This window comes from Trichogramma pretiosum, unplaced genomic scaffold, assembly GCF_000599845.2.
Source record: "Trichogramma pretiosum strain Unisexual culture from Peru unplaced genomic scaffold, Tpre_2.0 scaffold19, whole genome shotgun sequence".
NCBI lineage: Eukaryota > Metazoa > Arthropoda > Insecta > Hymenoptera > Trichogrammatidae > Trichogramma > Trichogramma pretiosum.
Genome location: NW_019641707.1, coordinates 1,561,648 through 1,579,885, shown reverse-complemented (window position 1 = coordinate 1,579,885; position 18,238 = coordinate 1,561,648). Strand labels below are relative to the sequence as shown.

The 18,238-nt window shown below is 39.0% G+C and overlaps 1 protein-coding gene across 6 annotated transcripts in view; it reads right to left on the bottom strand.

Annotated features, from left to right (window-relative positions):
* The window catches only part of LOC106650919 (neutral ceramidase), a 61,161-nt gene that overhangs the window by 6,037 nt on the left and 36,886 nt on the right, over nucleotides 1-18,238 (bottom strand). For all 6 annotated transcript variants that reach the window (XM_014369189.2, XM_014369190.2, XM_023463067.1 and 3 more), the window contains one exon: nucleotides 1,753-1,875. In XM_014369189.2, the coding sequence (XP_014224675.1) occupies nucleotides 1,753-1,875 (123 nt within the window). The remainder of the gene's footprint in view (nucleotides 1-1,752; nucleotides 1,876-18,238) is intronic.

Genomic DNA, 18,238 nt, shown 5'->3' with positions numbered 1-18,238 from the left:
TCGAAAGCGACGACGAAGATTGATTTGAAAAATGGCAGAATAAAAATCAAGCCGAGACAATAACAGCGTTGTGAAAAATTGATGATTATCTTAATTATCAACGAGAGCTGGTCGCGAGAAGGAAATCGCGATTGTAAGATCTCGCACGATTGTCCGAGTTGTAGTAATAGTGCATTCTCGCCGAAGCCTACGATAAACCTGTTCTGCATAACTGTGTCAAGAGTTATTGAGATATTAATTTTTCACTCAATTGAAATTTCATTTCTAACCGACCGAACTTTTTTCAATTTTCAATGAAGCGACGAGCTGAGTATGTAAATATAATTATCAAAACTAGAATAAATTTTCTTCCTCGAAACTTTTGTAAAGTTGGTATAAGACCAGTACTGTTTGCTGTGATTAATGATTTGTCCTACATCCTGAACATAAATAGGTAATTTACAAAATAGAAAAGCAGTGACACAACAGACTCGAGCTACAATAATTTCCAAATGCAGACGAATTTCCGGCTGCAATGCCATTTTTTTTTACAGAACAAACATTACATAGACGCAAGCACGTCTAGGATTCGTCGATCATTCTTCTGTCGTACTTGCAATCTAGAAATAGCTCCAACGTGAAAACCTTATTAAAAAAAATAATGGAAAAATTTTTCATTTGTTCTGACGCATAGTAAGTTATTAACGTGTATTGACAGTTATAAAAACTTGACTTGAACTACATAGGCCGTTTGTACGGATGAGATTCGAACGTTCAAAGATGTCTTTGAAAATGAACTATTAATATTTATTGATCAATAAAATGAATTAGTTAAAGCACTCATTTATTTCGACCATAATGATCATAAATATTCGTTAAAGATACATTAGTTCATTAACGAAATCGTTACAATTCGCGTGTACTGAAATATGGCGCAATCCTCATTTTGAAAGTACCTCACATCTCGAGCACGAAAGTAACTTAACTTCTCTATGATATTTCAAAGTTTCTTTCCTAAAACAAAACAAAAGGTCAAATTCAGTAGTTGGTATTAGAGCCACGCGTACGTTGGGCTATTAGTGATAAACCCTGTTTGACTGAGATCGCCGGTGCTTAAAATACACTTGCACGAGGAAAAATGTGGGAAGTCCAACGAAGTAAGATGATACGTCTATAGATGTATTACGTATAAGTATGTGTGCCAGAAAATCTCGAGCAAGATCTGCTATGCAGGCCTGTGTAAGTCAGTATCATCGCGCGCGGAGGAGGTAAAAAAACAATCGATAACGCGCGCGCAGCTTTTTTTCGCCACCGCGAAATCTGATGTAGCGCGAGCGGTGGCTTTTTCACTCCTAATCTGATTCTCAACAATAGCCGGAATCTTAAAAGTTGACCTTGCCCCTATCTTGGCTCTGTTTTTTTCTTCGCGCTCCCTGGTAGCAGTGCAAGAAGAGAAATATTTCGTCAGTCCCTTGCGAACGACTGTCTATTGCACCATCTCTCGTACTTATACGTACGTGCACACACGTAATACACGTACATTCAGCGATTCGGCAGACCGACAAGACACCTACGGTTGCAGTGAATGTGCCAAGCAGAAGAGATAAAAACAATGACGATGGTGACTCGCACGCATCGCGCATGCTCATAACGAAAGCAAATTATATTTGCTGAAGAAAATTAAGCAAGCACGAGAGTGCGAGTGAACGATAAAAATTATCTCCGATAGGGGTCGTTTACCCATTCAAACTCGTAATGACTAATTACACCTACCTTTTCTATTTTTCGACTAGTAGTATTATAGAAGCTAGCCGACTGCTTTGGCATATCGACAAAACGATGGACGATTCGCACGGGTCCTTGCACCTGGTCGGTTTTGTCTCCTATCCATAGCCTCTGAAACAGAAATAAAGTAAAAAATATAATAGATGATTTTTTATTTTCCTATATGGTTCGATGCTATTTCTCATTTTATTATAAAATTTATAAAATCTCGTAGTGCAGCTTAAGAAACGTATATTTATCTGAAAAATTTTGTAATATAAAAGTAAATGGTAAGTTTCAGCTCGAGTGCTTAATAGCTGAGAATTCAAATTCATTCTCAACTAAAATTTTGTTGTATTGTTTTCAATTCCATAGAAAAAATATATTTCACTAATTAGTATTCGTAATTTGATAAAAAAAACTTTCGCATGATCGATTATAGAATTTTCATTATCTTAAAATGAATTCATGTAAGAGTATAATTTAAAATACTTTAAATCAGGATTGTACATGCCAGAGCAGTGAACTTATTGGCTCTACAGTCAAGTTAAAATTACTTTAGATGATGTAACGGTTACTGCGCGACTCTATAAACGTCGAGGTGATGTTTACGACGTCACATAATTATTACAATATTATGATTTATTCGATTGCTACTCTCGTCAGATACGCAAATATTAGCAGCAAACGCATTAAGAGCGAAAAGAATAGGGAAAATTATTTGTTGACGGCAGAGTTTTTCCCGAGCCAAATCAGAAGTGGTTCAACAACACGCCATCCCTACTGTATGTACGTTATCCTTGTACCGCGTCGACTCTGTAATTATCTACTCGATCTTTTCGCGTAGTTATCCTTCTAGTTCCGATAGTCGTCTATGCTTTTGCGCTCGCTCCGTAACTGCTGTATGATTTGTAGTTGGAACAATATTAATAACGTTCTACTCGTTTAATTCAACTTATTTTACTATTTGACGATTTTAAAATAATTTATTTGGACAAGTTGTTCTTTTGCACCAGTTGGTGACTATACTTGTTTATAATCATATGGCAAAGGGCACATGTTGCACGCATGATCCGAAAACATAAACTGAGCAAGCACTAGGCTTTCAATGTATGCCACCGTCAGCTCCAATGTTGTCATTATTGTATAGAAAAAAACGCCTTTTGAGCACTTGTCGCATGAATAACTATTTTACAAAATATCTATCGGGGAAAAATTAAATAAACTTTTTCAATTAGTAAAATAAAACATGAAGAATTTAAATTATGGGCTTATCGACTTATGCTTCAAAATATGTTCCAGTTTCGTACTTGCGATGCGAATTTGTTTAAAACAAAGAATAACAGGAAACGGGATCATCCAAAGTTAGCGTATTTTGTCGGAATTATGTGAAACAAAATACAATGTACATTGTTTCAAATTGATACCAATACTGTTTAAAATATTTACACCAAAATTAATGTTAAAGTGAAGGAAGTTTTTTCCTTCACATACCATGTAGATAAATTCAAACTAATGCAAAAAGGCATTTATTTTAATTTGATTTATGTTTGGATTTTAAGATTTTTTGAAACAAAGTTTCAAATTCGAAATTTTGATTTTGAAATTTCTTCGGAATTAACTCCACACCACATGAAAGCTTTTCTTACGAATAAATTTCAAAATTCATTCATAGCCGCCAGGTGGCCTATACATAAATTGACAGTGGTTAACATGATGTTTTCATATATAAGTCCCCGCTTCTTAGCTCAAAATATTTTAAACTTTGTCTGTTGCAAATGATTTGAAGCAGAATAGCCTCATTGCAAGATGGAATTATTAGCTCAAAGATAATTGCTTTATGACCAATTATTGTCAGTGTGCAATGTTTTTCCTATTTCCTGCGACCTATACACCAAAGGTAAACATTAGGCTTCTTTGAATATCGATGGAATTTTTAAAGAGCTAAAAAAGTGATTGGCATTGTATTGTATACTGACGCAACTCGAGTTGCTTCGACTCCTGCTCTGTATAATAAACACAAATCGGGATCAGAATGCTTAAGTGGATGGTAGAAAACTGATATTTAGACTGTCAAGCCCGCGCCAAACAAGAGCGCGGAGCTCTCCCATGAATATAGCTCAATTCTGTTGGCGTTTTTTTTAAGCTCAGCTAATTTCGTAACTCTGTGCTATGCGCGCACAAATCGAACGTTAGGAGAATGAACGACTTTCATCCGAGATTTATACATTTAGCTTCTCCGACTAGTATTCCTATTCGTACATTCTAAACAAATGCAAGGTGTTGCTCCTTTATTTTTGCCATCAGTATACTTTTTCAGTTTAAATGATATGCGTTTACGCAGGATGACCTATTTATAAGCTTGACATCAATGCGGAGTTGAGAAATTCCTTTTAATACCTAGCGACTTCAAATTTAAATCAAAAGTAAGACAGGTATCATTGAATTTAATTGAATTATTTCAATCGATTCGCTGTGACACTTTTACATTCTTAAGTAAATTAACCCAAAATGGATCAGAGTTACTCAAGAGTTAAATTTAAAACAAAAAGTTCGTTGAGGTAGATATTGCAAAAGTAGTGATTGATTCTATTTTTTTATGTATTTAATTCGATTGAAAACCTTACTTATAATTAGTTTTAATTCAATTAGATTCTTATTGATTTATGCTAAATTCAATACGTATGAAAAAATCTGGTATAAATTTGAGTTGAAGCGTAATCTTCTGCAGTCCAGTATCTTATACTGCATTAATGGCAAAAATTTTGCTGTATGAAAGTTACAGCTCGAGCGAGAGAAATTCTATTTGTAAAAATACAGTCCCCATTATTATGCTGAATAAGAATAAAACTTTTCATACTCTTCTTTATCTTGCACTCGTTCAAATGGGAGTTTGTTACAATGCGAGGGGGATACGAAGTAAGCAGGCTCGCATTAATGCCCTGAGAGGCGATAAGTAATGAAATTCTCGCATATATTCAACCCACATATACAGTAGCAAAAACCTTAACCTACTTCCATATCCATAAATACTTTATCATATCCGTATTTGAAGCAAATTGCCAGTGCGGGGAAGCTCGTGGCAAAACCCCCGCGCGAAGAATAGGGACTAGCAGTACAATCGCGAGAAAAATAATCGGTTCACACGCTTAATTAATCTTTCTAAATAACGATCTAAATATCGATCTCGCGCGGCCGTATACTTAGCGATCTGGCTTGATAAAAAATTCAATGGAGAACAACGGGTTGCGAAAAGAATAAAAAAAAGCCATTGATATCGAGCCTCTCTTTCTGTTGTTACACGAGAGTTCTCTCGTGTAAATTGGCTTGAAGGGTTGTTGTTGTCTTTGCCGAACTCAGCGGCATTGCATACAATATTTCAGCGATTGCGGATACGAGCGCGCTAATACCCGTATATTATAGAGTAACCATATGCTATACGATTTCCATGCCCACGTTCACAGCTCCCAGCGTCGACTTCTTTACCGCCTTCACAGGCCATTCGGTCACGAAAGCGAAAGAGAAAAAAGAAGTGAGAAAACAGCTCGTAAAAAATCTTGTCTCGCACATGTATAGGTGTAGACCTACATTTTTCGTAACTCGCAAAACTTCATTTATGCGTGTGTAATCACAAATGCCTCTCCCGCGCGCTTTTTCCTATTCTTCTTCGCGTACAAGAATTATATGTATCTCAAGCTCGAAAGAGTGATACGCGCGGTTACGTTGAATTTTCGCGATACTTTAAAGGTGTCCTGCGTGCACGCGTAGAGTTGCGAAACCGTTATGATCGAATTGTAATTTTTTTCCCCTTTATTTTACGCGAGAGGATGCATAAATCTTTGTCGAGATGGAGCAAAGGGGGAGACTACCGTTTACGTGTCTCGCAAGCAATATGAGTAGTAAAAGAAAATTGTGCGTTGAGGAAAAAACGAGACCTATTCATGGTTTTCGCATGTGTATTTATTTTTGTTTTGTATGAAATTTAACTTTTTTTTAAAGTAACGTAAATTGATTTGAAATTTGAAAAATACTTTTTTATTTACCACCATTGATAGTAAAAAGCTCATGTTTTGAAAATAATTTCCCATACACACATGTATTTTAGTACATAAGGAAGGATAAACGATCGAGCAGGCTACATTTCCATTTCCTTAACTTTTGTCGGTGCATGCATTGTTTGCACTGTATTCTATACAGATTCAAAAGGGCACGTGAAAAATATACACAGAAAACGCTAATCCTCAAAGCTCTCCTCACATCTTCTGATTATTTCTGCAACTCGTACATGTCTGCGTGTTCAACATTACAAATGAAAATAATGCAAGACAAGAGATCGGTCTCATCTTGGAGTTCGCACACTTCAATGGATGTGTGCATACACGTACTTTTATCACGTGAGCATATCCAGAGCCGCGAAAACGTGCGGAGAAGACGCTCACGACGTTGATAAGCAATTTTTATGTACGATATATAAATACAGCTTCTCGCATCTTACACATTGCATTTGTTCTTTACTTGTCGAAGATTATTGTTATTGTTATTCGAGATGCGAGTCAGGTTATAAATATTCACAGTAGCATTATCCGTATGGTATTAACAGTTTCTAACAATTGTTATAATAACGATTGCCTGGCACGAACGCTTTTGCGAAGCTGCTTCCATAAAAGACCCTGCTGCTCTCTATAGATGATCGTTTATTGATTGGCTCTTTATACTTCGCACGCGCGTCAGCTCGTCCGTACAAAGCGTCTCTCGATTTTTTTCCCTCCCGATTGTTTTTTTTACGATACGATAATTCTTGCGCGATTCTCGTAAAGATGGATTTCGCATTTCAATATGTACAAAATCGAGAGACAATGTATATTTCATTTTATGAGTTATTATTTCCAACGATAAAACGAGAATATAATAACGGTTGTTTCCATCTTGTGCACTCGCGTTACAATGTTATTTCATTACCCGAGACATTTTTCGTTCAGCTATTTATGTATAAAAGTACACGAGAACATTCGATTAAACGGAGCTTTAAACATAGTCCTAATCGGGTTACAATCGGGCGATATATAAGGCGACGAAATCGTGCACAAAAAAATTTAAAGCACAACATATAAGGAAGCAGAGCTTTGTGAATTTAAGCCATATTTATCGAAATTACCCAGACGTACGCGGTGGCTGCTGCGTATGTGTGAAATTGCGAGTAAACATCGAACGAGGCCGAGCCGTGGGTATATGTAAGAGCGCACATAACTGGCCGCACAGTTGGTCTATTATCGCTAAGTGCATCGTCACACCGGGCATCATCATCATCATCACCATCGCCGCCATATCGCGGAACAATCGATTTCTTTCTTTCTCCGTAATACGCGCTGCAGCACATAGAGCGGCGCGTGGAAGACGCGCGAGCGCGCTAACATTTCGCGCGTTAAAATATCGCGCATTGATCGCTCCGCGTCCACAAACACTCACACACACACACACACTCACACGCAATACGCGGCTAATAAAAATAATGTATAGCAATGTTGCAGATAAGCCAAATACCAGGAGCGAATACATTGGGGGCTATATCGAGTATAGTTTAAACCATTCAGGCGTGCATTGGTATTGAAAAATATAAAAAGAGGGAAACATTTCTTATGCATTACATACATTGCGTGAGCGCACATAATGCGCGACGATGCCGTAACAGCTGCTAGTACTACTTGCATATACGCGCGGCCCGCATGTACACACATACAACAAAGCTACGTACGTACATACTCGTAAATATCAGCACCTATGCACACACAAACACGCACACATTGTACAAGTGGTTAAATTTTTCGGTAACGTTTGCTGCTGCTGCAGAAGCCGCTTATTATCGCAATCTCGTGTCGATCTTGTCTCTCGTTAGAGCGCGCATAAGGTGTCCGCATATATGCACGCGTATGTTTGTGTGTATGTGTGTTCAGTACGTACTTATAGCTTATTATTATGCTGCTGCAGTGTGAGTGCATGTATCGCTTCGCAGAAGCAGCAGAGCTCACTTGTAGCAGCCCGCGTGTAGCCGAGACTGCTGCTGCTGCTGCTGAGCGTTACATATACAAGCAAAAGTGAAATGCTCCATACGCGCGCGCACAAATACTTTGAGGCCCGCAAGTGGCGCACAGGAGAGCACGTACATCTCTTAATACATACACTGATGATGCTGTATGGGCCACCGCAGCAGCAACGGCAGCAGCTATCCGTGGAATCATATAATACACAATGTGCATCACGTATGTATAATTTATGTGATACATTCGTGTAATAAGACTAATGCTAATTTGCTTCCTTAGCCAGAACACATATTATACGTATAGCACGCGTATACATAGCTAGACCGTGTGATTTTGTTTATTTCAACTGCTTATGAATTCAAATGGGCCTGGATGGCCGCGGTATCTCTCGGATATGCACACATTGCGAGTTTAAGGTAAACCCACTACTACGTGTACGTTGAAAGAGAGAAAAACTTCGATTATGTAGAAATGGAGGTTTTAGTTGTAGCGTATAGTCGTAAGAAATTATAAAACCCCCGAACTAATGCGCGCTCGAGCGTCTACGTACACTACGCGATGCAGCGAGAAGTGATATAACGCGTTGCTGCTGCTGCTGCTGCTGCTGCTGCTGCTGCTGTACAACCACTAAACGTGATTAATATCTCATCTTTTTTGATGCACGCGTTTTCGCTCGTTATCCAATTTTCTTCAATTTCTTTTTCCATGTATAAAACGAGGCGAATGAATAATTAAGAATAAATTTTGAGTCGAGTCTTGCACAACGTGGAGTGCAGAAAAAATCCTTTGACAAGTACGTTATTATACGCTCGATTTACTTCCGTTTAGCGCGCGCGCGATGTACGTGGAAAGTTTTTTCGCTATTTTTAGATAGCACACTGCTGCATAGGCCGTGAATGGATCATCTGTGCTTCATCAAGTGCGCATTATAAACGTTTTTATGAAACAAAAATAATTAAATAGATGCGCGGTGTTTTTTCGCGAGAAAAATCACTGGCGCGCGTATATACCATAAAGACGCGCTCGTAAATAAAGCTCGTAATTAATTTCGCGATGATCGAGCAGGAATTGCGCGGCAAAATCCAAATTGTAAATAAATGCGCGTCAATCGTCGTCGCGCTGCTACGCTTGAGCTTGAGTAAACAGAAAAATCAACTTTTCTATATATCCGATGCACTTGGCGCGTCTCGATGAGAGCGTCTGCAGCAATTTTATCGGGCGCCGAGCAATTATCCAGTAATTCCATAGCAATTAAAAAAGTAACTATTATCATAAGCGCGGGCATAATGTACAAAAGAGCTGCGCGCGAGTGTTTTTGTGCGTTCGTTGCTCCACTTAATGCTTTTGGCGTCGTAAAAAAACCGAAGAAAAAAAAACAGGCAAAACGAGACCGCTTCGTTGCCGCGAACGCACTATAATAATCGCGCGCGTCGTCGCCGTTACACATAGAAAGAAGTCACTGCACGCTGCGGCGGCTAAAGTCCTTGAACTCTCGCGCTTTGCCGCTCGGTGCAATATACTATTCGCTTTGTGTACATAGCAGCCCCGGCGATCGGTTCATTCGAAAGGAGCCGATCGATAAAAAGATAACATCGGCGACGACATATACCATCTCTCTTTCTCGCATCGCAATTGTGTGTCACGTGTGTGTTCAGCTCGAGCGTACGACGTGTAGGTATATACGTATGCACTAAAAGTTTTTAATCAAAAAATCATCTCGCGAGATTAGTCGAACGAGCAGCGAATAAAAGAAGAATCGACTGCAATATTGGACTACGTACTATGACATGCGAAAAAGCTCCGACAATTGCGTGAGCGTATAATTCTTATCGCGAATTCCTCGGCATGTCTAACGATACCTAATACACCGTATAGCCTAGGAATCGAGCCTATCCAAATCTAATCGCGTGGCAGCGCCGACATATAGATGCGCGCGCGATCGAGTCGCCTCTCGATTACGACTGCCGAAAGATGTATACGTATATATTCGCAAAGTTTGAGAAGCTGCAGATCGGCTGTGTATATATGCAGGGAACACATAATTGTATTGAGTGTATATAGAGGTACACTGGGAGCAAACATCGGCGCGAGTTCTCACACGGCGGCACGCGAGAGCAGTTTGAGAGCCGATACACATAGTCTCGAGCTAGTAGGGTTTTGTACATTATATAGGTACTGACTCGAGGAGGAGACGCCATCTAATCTGAGTCGCAATTGCAATTCTATGACATAGTCGTCGTCGTCGTGGCCGCATGGGCCTATTTTTGCATATATACATAGTATTTATCGTTTATAGTCCAAAGAAAACAAACGTATCGGGACCAGGACACGCGCCAATACAATAACGCTTCACACCTCGAGAGAGAGAGAGAGAGAGAGAGAGAGAGAGGTGAACTTTCGCGTGTCGCGTGGACCACGTGTGTTCCGTACGCCGATAGTAATTTTGTCATCGATGCCGCCCTCTGCCTTTGTACTGTCAGTTTTAATTGTGGCATTAAATGGTTGAATAAATCAAAATCGCACGAGCAAAGAAAATGAGCTACAAACACCGTTGTGACACAGCGAGTACCTTGCTCGTCGATACGGTAATTATGCGGAAATTTATCATTTAGAATTTCGGGTCGACTGAAGCGACTAATTACCGAGCTCTCACCTGCACATAACGCATAAAGCTCGCTCGCGTGCTTTTACACGTAGAAATGACTCTCGCGTATGCAAGAGCACGCGAGCGAGCTTACGCGACAACGAGCAGCAGTCAAATCCCCGCAAACTAATCATCGTGACTTGGGAGCAGCAGCTCTGTATGCCAGTGGATCCGAGTCAAATCCTCGCGCGAAAAAGAGAAAATTCTCTTTCACTCTCTGTACTCGTATAGTGTATCGTGCCGTGTATATATCGAAGGCACAGCAGCGTTTGACACACACACAAGTTCTCGTTCTCGTTTTATATACATACCTTCAATGGTAATTGGTCTAATGGTACACGTGGATCAGTATATATACGTACACACAAACACACACATCGAATCAGCACGTAGAGCTTGTACATCTATCCTTGCTGGATTATACGAAAGCATGCTACTCTCAAACGTGAGAGAGAAGAGAGAGAGAGAGACGATCCTAGTGTAATGCGGGCAAAGGGAATACGCTGCAACGGTTCGCTTAATGAAGGTGTATGCTATAAGAGGCAACGAATAAGCCGCGAGCGAGAGCGTGTCGTTTTCATAAAAGGCGCATCTTCGATCTTTGCGACACGTATAATACAAATATATATATATATATATATACCAGTGCACGTATAAACAGATTCACTCGTATATGGCTCAACACATTAAACTGCGCCGAGAGGGAGTTAGCATTAGAGGTCATTATATTTACTAATTATACCTCAAAAGGTGCCCTAGCGTGCATGCGTGCACACGCTCACACACACACACAGTCAAACATTTTCTCTTTGCGCTAGTACACTAACACACATCGTGTGTATAATCGAATGCACCGTCAAGAGATGATGATGTTTCAGCCTTTATTGCACGCTTGAGGCATTCATAACCCGCAACCGCGAGAATTGAGCGAGTGCAGCGATTTATTTGATACCGATATTATTGGTGTAGATTGAGTACTTCTTCATGCACACGTATGCACCCACACGTGCACAAATACATGACTGTTTTGCAATGAGTTCAAGACTAACATCACGTGTGTAAGCATTGCAAGCTGAAAATACTATCGTGGCTACTTTCTCCCTCTCTCTCTCTCTCTCACTTATTCTCTCTGCCGATTTGGCACACTATTTGTGTAATGTGTACGGCATACTGCTACGTGTCCTATGGCTTATTACCGCAGCGTGACTTGTACTTGCAGCTACATACATAATCCACGGCATGGAGAATGGCGATTAGAGGCTTGAGGCCATGGAGGCTTCCGTTATTTTCTGTGCTTTGCTCGAATGTCTCGTATGTCAGTTGTCGCACTAATTCTTAACAATGATGAAAGTCAATGATATAATATTACTCATGCTGTTGAAAAATATATTACATTTAACGCAAGTTTAAATTTGTAAAATCAGAAAATCAAAATGATTGTAAATGATTCATGAAAAAATCTATAATTTGAACTCAAATCACAGTTGTTTTAATGTTCTTAAATGAAACTAAATTAATCTGAGTGAAGGGAAAAAATGCAGATTCACTGTATTATAAGCGTGCTTGGAAACAAAGTACAATAGAAAAATCACAAATCCTATGTCGATTTTCTAAATTAAAAGACGAAAACGTTAAGAATGTATTTTTTGTAACCTTGAACGCGTCAAAGCGAAAGTGCAAAACATTTGCGGATCTCTTCTCATTTCACGCTAGATCGAAGGAAATAATCGTTGCCGCCACGCGCTGCGGGCGAAGATGATAAGTCGAGCGTACCCTACAAATTGTTTACTTTACGTATACAGCATAGAGTTGCACCGCCCACGATTGAAATACTCTGATAATGGTGGCGGGCGATGCTCTGACGCTGATGTTCTACATTGCATCGTTCTCCGCAACCTCCATTATAGGCAGACTTTTGCCATTGTCAAGCCATTTGAATAAATCCACGCCTTCTCGTCGACACGTCGGTCAGAGGCAACGCTCCATACAATTTACACTCGTTTCGTGCGATTACTTTTCGACAGATCCTCTCGACTTTTTTGTTGTTGTTTTATTTATTGACTTAAATGGCTTTTCTATCCAATCTCTGGATAATTGGCTAAATTGAAAATTCAGAGATGTAAAAAACGGTTTGATTTACTATTCACTTCTTTAAAGATCATCTCAATTTTGAAAATCTAGAAAATCAGCTGTTTTTCTTTTCATCTACAATATAAAACAATTTTCCAGTGGCTTACATGTTACTCATCTCACGTATTAAAAAAAATTTTGTTTACCAATACTGTCCAATTTATATTACATTTTTGAATGTAAATCAGTTCAACGATTCCATTTCATCCTTGTGAAACGCATTACGTAACAATTGAGTGTAAATTGAAAACAAAACCTCCCGGAGGCTTCTCGATGAAAGTGAATAATCAGGTAAACAGTGCGCTATATATGCTTTATCGATGTAGGAAGTATCTCTTCGCGTCCTTTCGTCTTTTATCATCGAGTACTGGGGCTGTATGTACGGCGGCACAATTGTTATTGTTATAACACAAGCGCACCACGGATAACCGTGTGTACCAATACACAAGTATGCACACAGGCTCCCATAGGATTATTTTTCATTCGGCGCATATAAAACGTGTCACGATCGATCTCTTGGCTATATACCTTAAAAAATGATTTATCACGTTAACCGGATGTAGCTTATTCTTTGTGGCAGAAAATTGTTACATGCCCAATATTATGTATGCGCTATGTATCGTATAAAGACAGCAGCAACTAAAAGTCAATAAAACTAAAGAGATCGCTTGGCATCGAGCGCGATCCGCTTACGTATCTTTTTTATTAATGAAATTCACACAGTCGTACGGGAAGAAGTAGGATTGCATAAATACTTTCCCTTATTTTTCATCGCTCTTGTTGCCAATTCTCTGCGAGACTCTAAGTTATATTATAGAAGCCTATATTCATTATACACAATCAATCCACAGCAACAACAGAAATGTAATTTTTTTACTATGTACGAACCTCACACACATATAAATTCGTTAATTTTAATTGTTTATTCTCAATAACGCAATTAAGTCTGTTAGAAATGCTAAACATTAATAAAATGGATTAATGATCAAAAAATGACCCTTAAAAAATTTATAACCATTTATTGGCTTGTTTTTGTAATTTTTTCTATTTATAACTATGATACCAATGATATTAAGCATATTTTAAACGAGCGAAAAATAACAATTAAACTGTTTAAAAAAATGTATACGCCAATATCACTTAATTTTAGACTTCACCACAAGATGGCGAGTAAAATTATTTGTAAATTTGAAAGTGACAAAGTAAAATTATCCGTCTAAGTCGAAAAACTTTTTAGTTGACCAAAAATTAACCAAAAACATATTTAGCCTTTCAAAAAAATACCAATCAAGGTCATCCAACGTCGACTTCGTCGTCAACAATAGCAAATGATCACGGCGAATAATTTTATGAGACTTTAAGCGGTTGACTATATGCCCGTATAAACAGAAATTCACCCTAAAAAAACCAAACAAAATGTTGTTACATTGTAGTAGGCTACACTACACAAGAACCACCAACTATATTATAATCTTTCCTTACGATTATATTGTGATAGCAGCGATCGCATGTGTATGTATGTGTGCGCGGGATCAAAATAACATGGAATCTTATTACGAATGCATATTCGCAGCTGCTCTTTTTATTTGTATGATGCATGTATACGCAAGGCTTTTGAGCAATTCACTTTTTTTCACACTATATCTCGTAGACCTCGTTGTTTGCAAACGTTGCACGTGTAATATGGTGAACGACGTTCCGTTATAGGCTCGGTCGAAACGAAGGTGCACATATACTATAAGCAACGTCACACTCAGATTATTTTACGAAATTGTTTTCGCGATCGATATCGGCGGATAATTTATTCGTTTTCATAAAATAGAAGAGATAAACATTTTTCCCATTTATATCTCGCGTGGACGAAAGTGCGCGAGGCTTTAGGGGCGACATCGATCGAATTGAAAATCCGAATAAATATATATTGTTTATTTTTTGAACAGTGTGTGCGCGCCTACATCGAGCTCGTCACGTATCCTCGCAAATTTTACGACTGCACATGGTTTATTGCATAGCGTGTATTATACGACATTCGAACGAAAACTCACGAAGATTTTCCATCGCCTTGACCCAATCGTGCTCTTTGTACACGCGAATGTGTGTGTGTGTGCGAGTTTATACATATGTTTTGTGAAAATGCATGATGTAGAACACGACAAGCATCATTTTTATAGTCGTAATACAGTCAAAGTAAAAGTTCAGAGTTGTATAATAATATATAAACGTCAGAATCGAAAATATATAAAGTTTTCTATCTTTGTGTTGCATCGGGAGAATGTTTCTAGTATGGCTTTAAGGGGCATCTATGTATGTAAACTGTCGCTAAGTTAATAATTGAAATTCCACGCAAGAGCTAAAATATTAAGCCAACGTTATACGATCGACTTATGGTTTTGCATGCACAACGCGCGCGCATGGAAAAATTTCATAAACTCCCACGTGTGTAAAGCTAATACGAATCTTATTCAGCTCAACTTCGCTTTTAACAATCGCAAGTAAAATGCGTATCTATATACGTGTACGAGTATACGCATGACAGTCTCAGAGAAACAATAACAGTCTAGCAATGGCGATACTTTGTATGCAAATGTAAAAGTAACTCGCGTATCGTTCAAACTCGTCTATATAAAAAAGTTTAAATGCTCTCTAAACTTGAATGGCTGTGAATACGTAACGATTCGATTCACGCATACTTTGACAAATTTGATTGACAGATTCCCCACGTAAATCAGTCCATGGAACTTCGGTTCGATTTTTATCAAGTCTTTTCTACCCGGAGCGAGTTTCGAGTCGTTTATTTTCGCTGCTTGTTCTCAAGCACTTGTTACATATTTACCATTGTGAATTGCAATACGGTCAAAGATCGTATTTATGTACGAATCGCACCAATGTTGTACGTAGCCGTGTATTTTTGACGTTTACGATCGTAGCGAAGATAGAGTCTTGCAGATCGAATTCCATTTTTTCTTTTAGAGCAAAATAACTCTTTCTCGTGCACTTTAAGTATGCGAAAATCACTACTTTCTTTTAATTTGATCAAAAATGTTTTTAAATACATAAATATTCGTGACTTTGTTTCGGTGATTTTTCTTTTAAAATAACGTTAAAAATATGAAACACGTTATAAATGACCAGAAAGTGACAATTAAATTGTAACAACAAATTGAGACCAGTTTTCAATACGAATAATACTACTTCAAGTCTCCACCACTAGATGGCAAGGACCCATCTCTGTAAATTCGCAAGCGGCAAATTGAAAATAATTATATAAGTAAAAACTTTATTTCAACTTTAATAAGTTGCCTTTGAAATCAATTAGCTTTCGAAAAAATTAGTCCATTTATAGACCTTTCATAACTATACTTTTCATTTTCTCGTAGTAACTGCATTTGACAATCGTACAAAGCTAGTCAGTGACAATCGATTATCTCTAAGACACAACACGAATGTTGCATTACCCAGAATAATAGAGGAAATTTAATCGCAAAGAGCGACTATATTACGTGGCAAAATGGAGACCAAAAGAATGATTTCATACTCTTTTTTTGTATCAGGAAATTCAATTGTAACTAAGAATAACGACGATGCAATCTTCTTTATCCTGGGAGATTTTTCATTTCTGTATTTAATGCGCTCGTATTATCTACAATCAGCGCATTCAGTGGCTTTATCCTAGCGTTCACTTTTAATCTTCTTCAAAATTGTAATCGCGTGATCAATTTTTATTAAAAAATTAACGTAATATTTTCAAAAGCGCATTTCCAAGCTTTTCTTTTTATTCTTTATCAGTCACTTCGCGTTTTTGAAAGGCGTGAAAATTTTTTAAAAAATTATTCAACAGTAATTGTCAAGCCATACGGATTCCTTTATGAAGCAAGTAGACGAACCAAATTCAATCCACATCAATCGAATAATGAACTTGCGCAAATACACAACAACGATCGTATGGCAATGAAGAAAATACGGCGTCGCGCAGCGGCAGCTTACGTCAATGGGAAATAGTCATTGCAGCAGACCACGGCAGCAGCATCAGCGTGCCACGCTGCAAGCGGAGAGGTATATGAGAGAGACAACCCGCACTGCACACGGATAGCTCGATGGTGCAAAATCCCTCTATATACCGAAGCTCGTCAATTAGCGTCAGAATACGAGTGTTTGGCGCGCGCGCTGACTCCCTCGGCGTGGTATGATCTGCAACATACCGAGTCCACTGCGGCGCTGGATCAGAGCGAGAGAGAGAGAGAGAGAGAGCGAGCGTATTTATGCACACAGCCGAAGACACAAGGAGAATAGTATACGCGTCATCCGCGCTTACATAGCGTGTGAATCGTTCATTAGGCGTGGTATAAGCTCGTCGTCGGGCGTCGAGTTATGCATGCCGTCATTCGGTGTCTAGGTATTATGCATCACGTAGTCGCCGCAGCCGCCGCCACGTCGAGGAAGAGCAAAAGCTTTATTGGCATCGGCCACAGTATATAGATACCATACAGCACAGCCAACCGTAGCGCCGCAGCCGCGGGCTGACGTTTGAGCTCGTACACGATCTCGATACTACAGCTATACACGACACAACACAGCATAGCTCCCAGTGGTGTCGACACGCGTAGCTGCGCTTCCAAGTAGTCGACGCCCCCGAGCTTTGAGGAAAAGCAGCAGAGAGCGATGTATACAGAGGCGTTGAGAGCCACCGGTATATAAAGTACTCGTGCAGCTGCACGACGAGGCAAATTTACTTTATACGCAGTAAAATTAGCTGACTGATTTGCGGGTTAATCTAAAATCGTTGGATTGCGATATACTTTAGAGACGCACTCGTGAGAGGGTCGATGCAGTTCGGTTCGCGATCGATATTGGCACGAGCGAGTGCGAGAGCTCGCTAATGCGTGGTGCGGATGGTTCGGGGTACACGTGTGATGCCTCGCTTGGCCGCGACTACCTTCGTTATGCGATCGAACCACATCGTTACGGTTCTCGTGGTCACTCACAGTCGCGCGTGAACCGATAGCACGTAAATAATTTCCTTCGAATTCGGCATAACTTTTCGACTCATACTGCCTCTTTTTTTACTCTTCACTCTGTATAATGATTATCGCTCAAAATGCTAAATTTTACGTTTTGAAAGTTGCAAAACTATTTGGGTAATTTTCAGGGCGCTATATTTTGAAATCCTCATAATCCCGATCGAATTCACTACTACGGACTGTACCCATTGAAAATTAAGAAAATTGAATAACAGCTTGCAATACATACAGGACGCTTATTGTGAATTACGAGCTAACTCCGCACGCGCGTGCACCACCGTATTATAAGTATGTGTGCATGGGCATTCGATGATTGATCTACTCCGGTCGAGTATTGCATAATGAAAGTACTCATATCAAACTTCTTCGAGCATAGGATTACTTTGCGTGTATATTCATTAGCGAACTAGCCATACTGTAATAAGAAATTTTTTCACGTCCGGAAAAACATTTGATATGAGTTAATTTTTGACGCTTTTTTTCTACATCGATGGCAAAAGTATTAAATTATTCTAAAAATAAAACGAAACCCCTGAATACTGTGAGTTATGCAGAATGGAATCGATTTGTCAAAACGGAAAAAGTAAAAATTTATTTGTAACAGACTAGTGTGCTTATGTGCGCGTCTGGGACTATATGTATGCTTGCATAGAAGATTCTCTCGC